The sequence below is a fragment of the Myodes glareolus genome, chromosome 9 (assembly GCF_982192425.1).
Source record: "Myodes glareolus chromosome 9, mMyoGla1.1, whole genome shotgun sequence".
In the NCBI taxonomy this organism is placed as follows: Eukaryota; Metazoa; Chordata; class Mammalia; order Rodentia; family Cricetidae; genus Myodes; species Myodes glareolus.
The window spans coordinates 89,846,965-89,860,929 of NC_142034.1; the positions used below are offsets into that span (position 1 = coordinate 89,846,965).

A 13,965-nucleotide genomic window follows, 5' to 3' on the forward strand; every position below is an offset into this window, starting at 1 on the left:
ATCTATTCAACAGAAGGAGTGGTAAATTCGGCTTCAAACCAAAACAGAATCAATCTAGAATATGTCCCTAGCTCCAGCACTGCACGGTGGGAAGAGAAATACAGGTAAGCCGCACCTAGGAAGCAGAAAATGACAAGGCCTTGTTGGCACTCTCAGGAGTCACTTGCAGTCCAAAATTCAGAATCAGCCTTTGAGTTGCTTATTTAAGACTACAATTCCCAGAATGCCACATGTGAAAACACTACCCAATCAGAATGCTGCAGGCAGAGACACTGGCCAATCATGCAGGCGGAGACGCTGGCCAATCAGGAAGCCTATCCTAGTCCCCCTCCCTTCCCCCCCTCCTCCTCCCCCGCCACCTCTTCACACCTAGCATCGAGTTGGCTGACTGTTGAGGAGCCGTCTGCTCAAGGTCCGTTGAGACGGTAACGAGGCTTTTCTTTGTGGTGACCAGTTGGGAAGGTGAGTTATTTGAAATCATTCGGTCACCAGGCGAATTTCCCAGCTGAGGGGAGGGTGGAGAACGGGCACCCGCAGGGTGGGTGAGGGCTGTGGAAATTTCCAGGCTGCCTTAGGCCTGTCCGCAGCCGCTGGGCAGGGCATGGGCAGCGGGAACTCGGTGACCCCCAGAGAGCAGAGGTCCTCAGGGGGTGTTGTTGGGGCCCAGGAGGAAGACGTCTGAACAGAATCTGACCCCAAAACCCTCTGTCAGAGTTGAGGACTCGGGCTGGGCCTGGGACAGGGGAAGGGCGTTAGTGACGTCATGCCTGCGTGTGCGCCATGTTGTCTCTGACACCACCTAGTCCTTGGGCCTGGATCTTCTGTGCCCAGTTAGATGTCACTTAAATAAGGGTAAAGCTGAGCTGACGCCAGCCTTTTAGGATTCGGGCACCCTAAGCCCTCTGACGCTCATTCCCCTACCCATTCAGGACGGGGCTCAGGACGTTCCTGTTAGTTTCATTTTCTTGTTTTATCAGTATTAAGTTTTACACTTATTTACAGCCTGTTCCCCCCCCCCAAACCCGAGTCCTGGGTTTGGCATGTCCAAGCAAGGTTATTATTGGCATTCTTGTGTTAATATTCAGGGACATAGAGGTGGATGCAAAGTGCATTTTATTCATTAATGTCTGGAAAAGAAAAGAATTTTTGCAGCTATTGTAAAGGGAATGTGAGGCAAAATAGGACAGATGGCTGGAATTCAGAAAAGTACAAAGCTAAGGTCCAGCTTGGTGACTTGATTTCATTACCCTGCTCCAACAATCCTGACGTGTAACTTCCCAGTGTTTCGATGGTAGGAGTGGCCTGGACTAATTAATTGTAGTTTATTTTTCAAGTCATTTTGTGAGGTTTGACTAAAAGGTTAGTATCTAGTGAGCCATCTCTCCGCAGTCTCTCAGTTAGATATATTTACTGTACTTCATATAGCACAGTGTGATGGTTTATACATTTCAGGTATCCCAGGGCTTACCCTTGTCCACAGACGCTATGTAATCGCATCCTCTTTTCGTTTTAAAGAAATTGCAAGTGGGCACTGTCATTCAAGAGTCGGAGACAAGAGTAGGCTAAACATGGAATTAGGAAAGGTCCCACACAATTGCTGAATTATAAGGTAGTTTGTAAACGGTGAGGATTTCTGTAGAGGGGACTTTGTTTCTATTGTAAGGGCCCCATCTTGTGGATGTGGTTTGATAGAGAAGAAACTTCACCCCAAGATTTCCAGATGCAGTTGTTTTCAGATACAATTCCATTTGAAACCTGGAAAAACAAAACCACTTGATGCTTCCCTAGGTTGCAACTGCCCTAACCATTTAGAAAAGACAATGATTTTAGTTTAAAATTGCTATTTTTCTTTTATAAGTTACATTATTTTTTAAAGTACACATGATTATTTTTTTAAAATAATTTTTAAAATTTATTTTCAACTGTGTGTGTTTGAGCCATTTGTGCATGGGTATCTGAAAAGGCCAGAAGAGGCCATTGGGTCCCCTGGAGCTGGAGTTACAGGCAGCTGTGGGAGTCTGATGCCCAGTGTGAAGTGTTGGGAATGGATTTAGAGTCACCTCACCAGCCTCCCACGAAAATAGCTCTGCTCTGTACACCATTCCGGTTTCTCTTTTATAATCAGATGTTTAAGAATAATCATCATGACCACAAGCAAAGAGTGGAAGCCATGATTAAGAACATTAATACAATTTCTTTGGAGATGAAGAAGATGAAAGGTAAGGACGGACTCTAAGGACGGACTCGGTCAATATGTTTGCACGCCACTGCTATGCAAGACATGCTAGAGCTAATTTGTGCTTCAGCAAGGGTAGTTTCCCTGCTGATGATAGTTGTCTTGATAAGAAGTGTTTACAGTATAATCTCAACTATGTGTTTGAAGGTGCTGGGCCTGAATCCCTATTCCAGCACCACTAAGTTATCTACCTGTCTAAATTTCCCTTCCTTCAACAGTTACATGACTACCACATTCCACAAAATTCAGTGTCTTTATCCATGAATCATTCCTAAGCCCCTGAGGCATTGCCAGATTAAGAATTAAAAGTTTGAATCTATAAGTGAAATGATTTTCATTTAAAATATATTCTTAGTGTAATAATAGATCTTAAAGGTCATGATGTGTTCTCTTATTTTACACCTAGCCATGTGAACTTTCTGTGATTGAATGTTTCTAGGGATAAGCTCTCCCTGCAGCATGCTGGGGAATTCTCTCATCAGTTAACCCATTTCATTTTTGATAGTTCCTCAGGGATTAGCTGGGATCTGTACCCCGACTCTCTTCATCTATAGATCCCATTACTATCCCTGAAAACTATTTTGAGTGTAAAGTTATTCTTACAACCCTGTAGATGCTTTCTGTGTCACTTCTGGGACCTGCAGCTGCAAGTAACAGATACCCCCTTATGTAATGCACACCAGGAGAGAGACAATCCAAAGTGAGGGCAGCCCTGGAATTAATTCATTGGGGCCAGGTTTTCCCAGCTTTAGCTGTGTACTGTGTACTGTCCATGTATTCTGCTACTCAGCACCATTACTCCTGATGTGGCCACACAGACACTATTTCTGCCTACGATATCTTTTTATAAGCCTTTATACTGATAGCTCCAGCAATTCTCCATCCCTTAAAAACATGAGGGCCATGTAGCAATGATAGAAGGCTTTCCCAGCCTGCACAAGACCCCGAGTTCAATCTCCATTACTGCAAAACAAATATCTTGGGAGAGAGGAGGCTTGTAATAAGGCAATGGCCAAGTTCTAAATAGGGAGAAAAGCAATTTACTAACTCGAGGACATTTGCGGTATCTTGTTCCTGATTTCTAATATACCCATGGTTTTCAGTCAAAATGGATCAGACCTCAGTAGTAGCTTGAACAGGAAATATTTGAAAACGTCATTAGAAATTAGGAAAGCATTAGTAGTTGTCATGACACCGGTGCCACCCTGTCTCCTTACACAGAACTCTCCCATATCCTGCTGTGTGACCTCAATCTCCATTTTGGTCAGCCCAAGAAGACTGAGGAGCCCAAGGAAGCAGAAACAAGCCACTCATTTGAAGAGACTGAGATACCAGATGTAGCCCTTGCTTCTATCAGTTTATCTGACTAAGTTTTTTCTATTTGTTTTAAATTTCTGGTTTTGCTGACTTAAAAATCTAGAATAAGTTTATTAGTATAATTTAAAACAGTATAAAATTATAAATAAGCCTATCATCTTCTTGAAAACTGGTCTTTTTTGTTTTGTTTTTGTTTTAATGTCTCAAAGGGAAACTGCTTTCACTAATGCTGGAAGTCTGATGCTGGAAACTGAGCTGTCTGTGTTTGATGTGCTAGCCTTGTCCTCTGGTGTAGACAGGCTTCTCCCGTGTGCTGGGCAGGAGATGGTAGCAGTGCAGCAGCAGACAGCTTTGCCTGTGCAGGCATGCCTAAAAAGAACTGATTTTCTTTCCAGAGAGGGACCCTGAATGACCTAACTTTTGTTAAGATGTGAATCCATGAGCAAAGAGCTGAGCAGTGGTGATAGATCCAGCTGGGATCATAAGGCCCGTGGCTCAGATAGGCAAGGCTGGCAGAAGATAGAATTGAAAGAACTCAAAGAAAGCATGTGCTCGTCCTGAAAACATGAGAATCCCATGATTGCAGTCATAGGAGTAGAAGAGAACACCTTATCCACAGGTTCATTTTTGCCCCTTCACCCTAAGAGATTCAAATACATTTTGTCTAATGTCATCCACTGCTACTTTCCTTGTTTCTGTGAGCAAACACTTGTAAAGAAGCAGCTTAAGGGAAGAAGGTTGGTTTGGGCTTATACTTTAAAAGAGTGTGGTTGCTAATGGCAGGGAGAGGAAGTGGTGGGCTGTGAGGCAACTGGTCACATTGTGTCCACCATTATGAAGCACAAAGAGATGGATAGTTTGCTCTGGGCACTCAGCCCACATTTAGGGTCTTCCCTCTTCAGTTGATGCTCTGGAAGCATCTTCACAGACACAGCCTTACATGATTCTAAAATTCAGTTAAATTGACAAATTTAACCATCAGAGCTACCAATAGATGCTTTGAAATCTACCATGTCCTTCAACTTTATCACCTTCAGATATAAAAATACCTGCAGTGTCCTGCTGCTCTCTCCCCAGGACCTAGCTCAGTGCTTTACACAGGATAAACGTTATAAATCCCTGCTGGGCATCCTACTGAAGAAATTAACACAGCGTTTTCAGCTTTAGTATCTCCAAGTTCTGGGTCCTGTAGAAGGCCGCAGCCACATTCTCCATTATCAAGATGGCGCTGACATCCGGCTTCATCGCCAGGTGAACGCACATGTGCTCGGTAATTTCCCACTGAGTCCCCGCCTACTCCCGAGGCATCACCTGGGACTGGGAACAATGGACCTATCCAAGAGTGACACGTCCAAAGCAGGGTCTGTTTCCTATATAAGGGATGGGTTCCATCTTATCTGGGTCTCCGCCATGTTGGCTGATGCCCGCTCTCCCAAGGGGCATTAAAGCTTTACTGCAGAAGAATCCTATGTGTACCGCGTGGTTCTTGCTGGCGAGACGGTAGCGCGGGACATCTGGTGCCGAAACCCGGGAAAAAAAAGAACTTTGCACCACCGGAGACCCCTTGGACACAAGGAGGATTCAGAACTGTAGGCATGCGTGCTCAGAGAGGTACGTTCTAAAGTCCAGAGAGCATATCAAAAACTGAGCAGCAGTGGGAGGTTATGCGCGCACCCAGATAAGTTAAAAAGGACCCTCCGGTAAAGAATGGGGGAGACAGAAAAGAAAATAAGTTAAAAAGGACCTCCCGGTGATTTTGGGAGAGTGGAGATGGGGGAAAAGGTTGATTTGCAGGGTCAAAAGCTTTATGTTGTGTTGTTCATGTTGTCTTTTGTGTACTGGATGGGAGAGGGATATTTGAACTTGGAGACTGCTGAGGATGTGGTGTTTTGGGAGGGAGGTTCTGTTTTCGTCTCCACAGAAAAGGAGAGCCTAAGGATGTACTTGGGATTTATGTGGTTTGAATCACCGAGACCTCCTGAAATGTTGTAATGTATACCCCTAAAATGCAGCGGCCCAATAACAGCAGGAAGCAGCCAAAGAGACTAAACGACGCCCAAATTCCCTAAAAGATTAAATGAGGTCCTTCAATGATCGCAGATCTGCAAACCTGCTTCTCTGAATTCCGCTTTGCTCCATACACCCGGTTTGGGCGCGGAGTGGGTGCAGCTGGGGCTGGAGGGCGGCTGGAGCAGAGCTTTGCTCTATGGCTATGGTGGGGAGCACGTTGCGCCGGCTCAATTGCGCAGGCTCGGTTGGTGCCTGGCCTGGAGGATGTCACAGCGGTGCCACAGGCAGCCGGGCCAAAAGGCTTGCAATGTACCTAAAACTGTGAGGGTCTCTGAGGGTAAAATGGCTCTGATTCCATTTGGCTATGCTAAACGACGCTGACTTCAGGCAGGGCTGGTCGTATTTATCATAATAAAAGCGCAATTAAGGTTTAAATGCAGTAAACAGACAGTACCGTATTACATCTACATAATGCGACTTAAGTTTTTAAGAACTGCTTAGCATTTTAAGAACTCAAGTCCTCCTGAAAGATTGCTATGTATACGCTTGGCTCGTCTGATGTTTCAGGATCCGCAGGGAGGTGGATGCGAAGGGCCCTTGGATTTTGGGATGATTGGGTCATTGGCTGGATCTGTGAGAGTTTACAGTCGCTTTTGCTGTGGCACAGGTGTTGAGAGTTGGCTAGTAGGGAAGCGGCCCTGTTCGCCGCCTCTCCCATTGGCCCCTTGAGCCGCAGGCTTTGGCGCGGACCTTGAGTTATTGCCGGCCTGTGCAGCCTTGGTCTGGGTGTCAGCTCCCGCCACACTCCACCACCAACACAGCCTCAGACCTCAGAGAATGAGGCTAGCCCCGCTGGGAAGGCAGGGGCGCCTGGGGGTGGAGCCGCCACTTCTTGGCTTGGGACACAGGGAGCTGCGCAGCGAGCAGGCCCAGGGCCGCACACAGCCCTTGGATGACGGGCGGGCTCTGGAGCCCGAGGCCACCGTACCAGCAAGAAATACGGGAGCCAATAAATCTTAAATCTAATATCAACAAACAGGGCCTGGGTTTTTCCTAGGCGCCACTGGGGCAACACGGCCCATACCGTAAAAAACAGAGATCCCCATATGGGTTCCCCAATGGCCACGTCATCTTAGGACTCCAGGCTGAAAACAGGAAAACGGTTTTCTCATATTTTTAAAACAATAATCTCATCTGTGCCAGATTTAAAATGGTTTAATTCTAAGGCCTACTATAATGACACAGACAAACAAGATTGCTCTTTAAAACAGAGACCTATAGGTCTCTAAGTTCAAGACCAGCCTACTTCCAGTACTGACTGTGCTAAATTTTTACACTGAGTTTTTTAATACTCTTAAATGTTATTTTGGGAGAAGAGTTTATGTGTTTTTTTCTAGAAATGCTACTATTCATGCTATGGATTCATCTGTCCAGAGGCCTGAGGACAAAGCCTCTGCTATGGAGCTGTCTGGCCTGATTGCTGCGGAGCTGGCGGGTTCCTGAGGGATGGTCCAGCTCCTGCCCTTGGTCTGTCAGTTATTGCTATGTTGTTGTTGTACATTGCAATGTTGTTGTTGCTGTGCCATTGCTATGCTGCTGGATTTCCCCTTGTTTTGTCAGTTATTGCTTGCTATCAGTTTCCCTTATCCTGTCAGTTATTTCTGCTAAACACTATGGATATCTTCAAGACAGGTTACAAAATACCATGGTTATTTAAATTAAAAATTGGATAAATATCTATTTAAACAAAAAGGGGGGGAATAATATAAAGGAACTGCCCCCGATGCCAAGAACGGCCATCGCCATGGCTCTGTTCACCATAAATTTTTTAAATCTGGATGATAATGGCCAAAATGCTGCAACACGACATTGTTCGGATCCGCAGCGGCCCAAAGATTTGGTTAAATGAAAAGATGTGCTTTCTAATAAATGGAAAGGCCCGGATCCCATCTTATTGAGATCCAGGGGAGCTGTTTGTGTCTTCCCACAGGATCAAGAAAGCCCATTCTGGCTGCCAGAGCGATTGACCCGAACAGTGAAGAGTGATCCGCAACACACGGATTCGCCTGAGGACCTGGCTGCTGTTCCTCCTGCCATTTTGCAGATGGATGACAGAGCACCGATGGAGGACACTCTCAGCTTTCCCGAAGCTGTTACCAGTCAGCCATAGGATGGCGGTGTTTCCTTGACTTTCTACAACCAATATGACTCTGGGTCCCCTCCCTACCGTCCTAGAGATGATTTATAAGCTTGGCCGTAGGACTCCAGTCCTGGGCTGTGTCTCTCATTCCCCTACTTCAAAGAATGGGTGGGGATGGAAATGTTTTGGAACAGTCCTATACTATGGATTAATGTTTCTCCTCTGGATGGTCTGCTGACTCAAATCCCAAAATCGTAGGGACAAAGTGGTTATTGCACAAGCGCTGGCTGCCCTGGAACAGGGGCCTCTACTGATATGTGGCTATCTATGTTAAAGCAGTAAGGTTTAAGCCAACCAGCTCCTGCACCCCTAGGACTATGGTCCATTGCACAGGGTGGAGTGCTTGGCTTAGCTAGCCCTGAAGGTTGTTGAGCTGAAGAGCATCGCACAGAGAATGGCCCTCTCTGAGAGATAAGTCGCTTTGCTTAAGGGTTTCCTGCCGTATATTCCCTTTCCCAGAAAATTGGCAAAGGGCAGGCCGGATAGGTTCCAGGTGTCATGAGCCTAGGGACAGATTCCATGTAAGCACATTTTAATGTTTTCATTTTGGGAAATGCGACCTCTATCTTTACCTTCCTAGGGAGTTGCCTTTCTGCAAAGAAGTAAAATTAGGGGGAGATGTAGAAGGCCGCAGCCACATTCTCCATTATCAAGATGGCGCTGACATCCGGCTTCACCGCCAGGTGAACGCACATGTGCTCGGTAATTTCCCACTGAGTCCCCGCCTACTCCCGAGGCATCACCTGGGACTGGGAACAATGGACCTATCCAAGAGTGACACGTCCAAAGCAGGGTCTGTTTCCTATATAAGGGATGGGTTCCATCTTATCTGGGTCTCCGCCATGTTGGCTGATGCCCGCTCTCCCAAGGGGCATTAAAGCTTTACTGCAGAAGAATCCTATGTGTACCGCATGGTTCTTGCTGGCGAGACGGTAGCGCGGGACAGGGTCCTAAATTGAGAGCTCTGGGTTTGTAAGGATGAGGTTTTGTAGAACATTATTGTCATTTGTTAAGCATCTCCACATTCTACCTACTCATCTAAGTGTGTCCTCTGTATTAACCTGGTGACTTTTAAGGTCCCTTCTTAAAACAAACAACTGGTTTTTTTGTTTGTTTGTTTTTAACTCATGAAAATAAAAGTATATTCTTTTCCACCTGAAAATTTTGTAGATCAGAGAAATCAAAACATTTGTCAATAAAAGTCACAAAGTGATGCTGAGAGTCCCAAAGGAATGAGATTGGAAGAACAAGGCATGTCAGTGTTCAGTGAATACTAGGTTATCGCTTGCTAAACTTAAACAACACTGCAAATTCTCATCGTACACTGATGTCTTGATAAAACTTATAGTGACAAGGGGAAACACTATGAACTGAAAATTCATTTACTGACAATACCCATTGAACATCAGAGCTCAGCCTAGCCTGTCTCAAACATGCTCAGATCATGTACGTTAGCCTGCAGCTGGGCAAAGTCACCTAATACAAACTCTAATTTGCCTTAAAATACTGAATATATGTTTCTAATTTATTAAATTTTCACAAACTCCCCACCACCACCAACAAAGGAAAAAAAACTACTTGCAACATATAATACTGTAAAATACTGTTGGGTACCTTGGTGGTCACATGACTAACTAAGACTTTCATATCACCTGTTGCTACCCTAGGGCAACCAGAATTCACATTGACATACAGTGTGATTAACAGGCATCACTCCCACACCGTCATACAGTCACAGATGGTAAGGCAACAGAAACCAGAATCCCAACTGTACGTCTCATTAAGTGTGTTTTATAAACTGAAGGAGAGTTGAGATGCTTTGAAAGGTTTATAATCCAATCTGATAAGGATGAGACAGTCACAGCACATTCTTGTTTTGAGGGCAGAAAAGCACAGCTGAGGTTTGGATGGGTAATCTTCAAAGGCCCTTGTGTTAGAGGCTTGATCCACCCACCAGGGCAATAGTGGGTAGTGGTGGGACTGACCACAGGAGGACAAGCCCAGTGGGATGGCATTAGTTCAGTAGGTGCATTCCTTGAGGGAAATTACCGGGTCTTCCTTTCCTTTTGCCTCCCAGTCACCATGAGCTGCACGGATGTCTTCCATACTTCCTTACTTGAGTGTCCTGTATGAGCCACCGCAGGACACAGAACAAGCGACCATACTGAGCAAGCGACAAGCTTTCTAAATGAAAGCCAACCAATAAAAGGAATGTAGTAGGGGGGTGGGCTGGAGTGTGTGTGCGCACCTATGTGTGCGTGTGTACAAAGTATCGCCTCATCTTCCCAGGAGCTCCTCAGGGGGTACACTGTGGATACAGCTGGGGGATTAAAGAAGAATCACAAACCCCAGTGTGTTTGACAGCAAAATTGCATCACTAATTCTAAAACTGTTTCCTTCTTAGAGGATTTGTAGCTTACATTTACTTTAACACCAAAATATAACAGCATGGACTAAACAGTAAGGTTGTTTTGAGGATCTAAAAGAGTAAAGCAAAAGATAACTTTAATCCTAGGAGGTTATCCCAACATGCATTTATCTCAAATATGAAAAATCCATAAAAATACTCCCTGCAAAACCAAATAAGAAAGGATTTAAAGCCTCTTAAGTTATTGCTGCTCCGAAAAATAATTTTGTTTTAAGTTGTGTAAAAAGCAAATTGCCTCAGAATGATAAAGTTTCTATTGTAATATGTGTGATATCGAAAATGATCCATTTCAGTACTTCTTAAACTTGCCCCACATTATTTCTGTAGTATGGGAAGTACAGTATTTTGGGATGGATTGTTCAGAATCTCAGGTCTTGAGATGAAGTATGCAAACCCACTCTTAGACTTCATATGTGGACGTGATTACTTCTACACTTCGCAGACATGGAAGAAAATAAATAAGTTATGGGATATTCCGCAGCCTTCAAACACTTTTTAAAGGAAGAGCAAAACACTGTGCCCACACTGAGAGGCTTGCTTTGGTCCTAAGTGTTCAACCATTTCCTAAGGTCGCTTGATCTTCCCACATTGAGGACGGAGTCACGAAGGCCGACCTGCTGGGCTGACTTGTTATGGATACCCTGCAGCGTACGTCAGTGTGCACTGGTATCTGGAGCCTCTGTTTTTCCCATCAATGAGCAACAGTGGCATTTTCCTGAAGTAGTCAATAATACCTGATACAGAGAGAAAGTCCTGGAAAAGTCAAATGGGAAAATGAGTTAACATCAGAATGGACAGTACACATTTCATAACTGTTGTTTTCTTTGTTTTTCGATTCAGAGTTTGGAAAATTTGTGGGAAAAATAAAATTTGTCAAGTATTTTAGAGATTTCTTTATTGATAGTCAACACATTTTAAGTAAGAGATAGCAACGTTAGGTTGGGCCAGCAAGATGACTGAGTGGTTAGAGGCCTGAGGACCTGAAGTCAATCCCCAGGACCCACACAGAGGGAAGAGAGAACTTACGCCTACAAGTTGTCCTCTGAACTCTACACATGTGCCATGGCACACACAAAAATAGAAGTTTGGTTTTGTTGTTTTTTTTTTTTAAAGGAAACCTTTTAACTTCTGTAGTGGCTAATTTACCCTAAATATTTCTGTTATGATACCCATGACTTGGTATTGGTCTCTGATTTTCATTTCTGCTTGGGTTTCTGTATCCCCACATTGCCACAACCCAAACTTTTAGGAGGTGTAAAGAACTAGGAGGTCAGATGGGGGTCATTTCTGGAAGTGAAGCTTTAGCATGGTGTGACCATCTCTCCCCTCTCTCCTCCACACTGCCGGATGAGGGATCAATAACTGTAACTTGGACCACCCAGTACAGACAGTCTAGACCCACACAGCCCTCTAGACGTGACCAGAGTCCGAGCTATACCTAAACTGGATTGTACAGTTGTTCCTTCTTCTGAGGAAACTTGTTTTCACATCAGAGAAATCTTGGGAGGTGACACTCTGCCTCTGGGAAGAGTATGCAGCTCCATCGACAAAACAAGTGACCCAAATGTTCGACCAAAATTGTGTTGTTTCTGCTTAGCACTGTCACCGTTTTAAAGTATTTAAAATTATTAGTGAATTGTTCTAATTCTGTTAATGTCTTGATCAGATGGTTTTCTTTGTGTAACATAAAAAAGTAAGTCTTAGAATGTTACGTTTGTTGGTTTTTTTTCATCAAAAGCAACCTAATGATGATTTTCACACCAAAGATTTGACTTGGTCAAACAGGATAATTTCTTTGGTAATATGACCATCTTCACAGAGCCAAATGTCTCAGTTTAGCAAGAAATGCCCCAAGTATCGCAATAATTACTGTAGCATCATTCTAGGGTTCTCTGCTTTCTTATATGGGATTTCAAATTAAAAATTTTTATTATTACTCTGTATATGTGTGTACATGCTTGTCTGGATGTGTACCGTGTGCATGTAGGTGCCCATGAAGGCCAGAAGAGGGCATGAGAGTCCCTGGAACTGGAGTTGCAGGAGGTTGTGAATCACCCAATGTGGATCCTGGGAATAGAGTCCCAGTCCTCTGCAAGAGTAGCAAGTACTCAATTTTTGAGTCATCTCTCCAGCCCCTTTGATAGTATTTTAAATGTTTTATAGGTATAAGCATAATCATACATTGAAATTACATCAAAAAGAAGTCAAAATAGATGATACTTACTGCCGTTGACACTTCCTAAATGTATTTTTTAATTTCAAAAGTTACACTACAGGACCAGCGATAGAGCTTGGTGTTAGCACCTGTCTGGTGTGCACAAGGCCCCGGGTTTAGTCCCAAGCATCACAAGCAGGTTACATCTATGATGTTGGACTATTTAAAGTGAAAATACAAAAAAGACCCCTCTAGTGGAATAAGTCACTTGTAGTGTTTGTCTTCTCTCCTTCACTAACTGGATGGCTTTACTATAAAGTTCTATCACAGCATCACTTATATACAACACATGATTTAATTGAATAGCTGCTATACAGCATGTGATTTAATTGCATAGTTGCTATATAGCATGTGATTTCACTGCATGGTTGCTATACAGAGTGTGATTCAGCTGCATGGTTACTATATAGAATGTGATTCGCTACATGGTTGCTATACAGCAAGTAATTTCACTGCATGATTGCTATATAGCATGTGATTTCACTGCAGAGTTGCTATATAGCATGGGATTGGGGGAGAGAGTGAAGCATGGAGCCCTTACCTCTTTTCCTCGAAGTCCAGTCCCCAACAAGTACACTTGACTTTCCTCCTGGTAACGGATCTGAATGTTGTAAACTTTGTCTTTGTACAACACCATGAGGACATATGGATTGTTTACTGTTTTCTTAGAACTATCTCTTACCAGAAAAGTACCATCCTAGAAGAACAGATGCTTGTTGTTAATGGGAGCCCTGAAGGTTAATTCTTTTGTTGCCTGTAAGAGGCAAGACTCTAGGGGCCAGCAAAGCTGTCAATTGACATTGAGTTCTTCTCACAGCTGGGATCCCAGGTCACCTAGATCTTTTGATTATTATGGGAGACAACTGAACTTGTATCTGAAGTTTCCAAGTTAACAACCAAGTTGAAGCTTTTAGTTTTTGTTTTGGTTCTTCCAGATAGGGTTTTTCTGTGTAGCTCTGGCTGTCCTGAAACTCACTCTGTAGACCAGGTTGGCATTGAACTCATAGAGATCCTCCAGCCCTGCCTCCTGAGTGTTGGGATTAAAGGTGTGTACCACCACCGCCCAGCTTTTGGAGATTCTTGGTATAATTTTTTTTCAGCAATGGAAAGAATCAGCAGGTGAGTGAAGAGCCATAAGAAATAAGGTGCTCACTTACTGTATACTGCTCACTTCTGTTAACTGTCTAAACTGCCTTTCCACGTTCTCACTCAGAACACACTGTTCGTGAAATGCATCCCCCCCCCTTACCCCACACACTTGCTGTATTTACATCTTTCCCATTTCACACCTGAACGAAAGTGAATGTGTACTTTCTATGTTCTTGTTACCCTTTTCCCCAACACTTTGTAAAATGTGATTTGTTCTGTAATTTTCATACAAGAATTATTGCAATATAATAAAGCATGACAAAGATCTAATATTGAAATAGAGCTAATTAGTAAGACCAATGTAAATCACTCCCTCCTCTATGTACTTAATTAGAATGAGTTTTAAATAACCATCAATATGCAATAACGAAGCCTTTGTTCCTTTTGTTCGTAGTTAACTGAACCAGTCA

At 43.8% G+C, this 13,965-nt stretch overlaps 2 protein-coding genes and 1 long non-coding RNA gene across 6 annotated transcripts in view; 2 read left to right on the top strand and 1 right to left on the bottom strand.

The window, feature by feature from the left end:
- The first annotated feature begins 336 nt into the window (after positions 1 to 336).
- On the top strand, positions 337 to 3,722 carry C9H5orf58 (chromosome 9 C5orf58 homolog). Its single transcript, XM_048436019.3, has 3 exons — positions 337 to 462; positions 2,126 to 2,219; positions 3,458 to 3,722. Exons 2-3 carry the CDS (start codon positions 2,126 to 2,128, stop codon positions 3,604 to 3,606), a joined length of 243 nt encoding a protein of 80 aa, XP_048291976.1. The 5' UTR covers positions 337 to 462; the 3' UTR covers positions 3,607 to 3,722.
- A 1,018-nt stretch (positions 3,723 to 4,740) lies between these two features.
- LOC148121016 (uncharacterized) lies at positions 4,741 to 8,659 on the top strand. Its single transcript, XR_015738897.1, has 2 exons — positions 4,741 to 5,164; positions 6,998 to 8,659. It is a non-coding gene; the product is annotated as an uncharacterized LOC148121016 (long non-coding RNA).
- Positions 8,660 to 9,129: 470 nt separating this feature from the next.
- Positions 9,130 to 13,965, bottom strand: part of Lcp2 (lymphocyte cytosolic protein 2) — a 56,877-nt gene continuing 52,041 nt past the window's right edge. For all 4 annotated transcript variants that reach the window (XM_048436018.3, XM_048436016.3, XM_048436015.3 and 1 more), the window contains exons 20-21: positions 12,948 to 13,103; positions 9,130 to 10,944 (exon numbers count right to left, since the gene is read on the bottom strand). In XM_048436018.3, coding sequence (XP_048291975.2) covers positions 10,822 to 10,944; positions 12,948 to 13,103 — 279 coding nt within the window. In that variant the 3' untranslated portion in view covers positions 9,130 to 10,821. The remainder of the gene's footprint in view (positions 10,945 to 12,947; positions 13,104 to 13,965) is intronic.

Excerpts from the sequence above, each read along its gene's own strand:
- C9H5orf58 (XM_048436019.3), top strand. The coding sequence starts at position 2,126 with ATGTTTAAGAATAATCATCATGACCACAAGCAAAGAGTGGAAGCCATG. Across the intron at positions 2,220-3,457 it reads GGAGATGAAGAAGATGAAAG|AACTCTCCCATATCCTGCTG; the intron begins GTAAGGACGGAC and ends CTCCTTACACAG.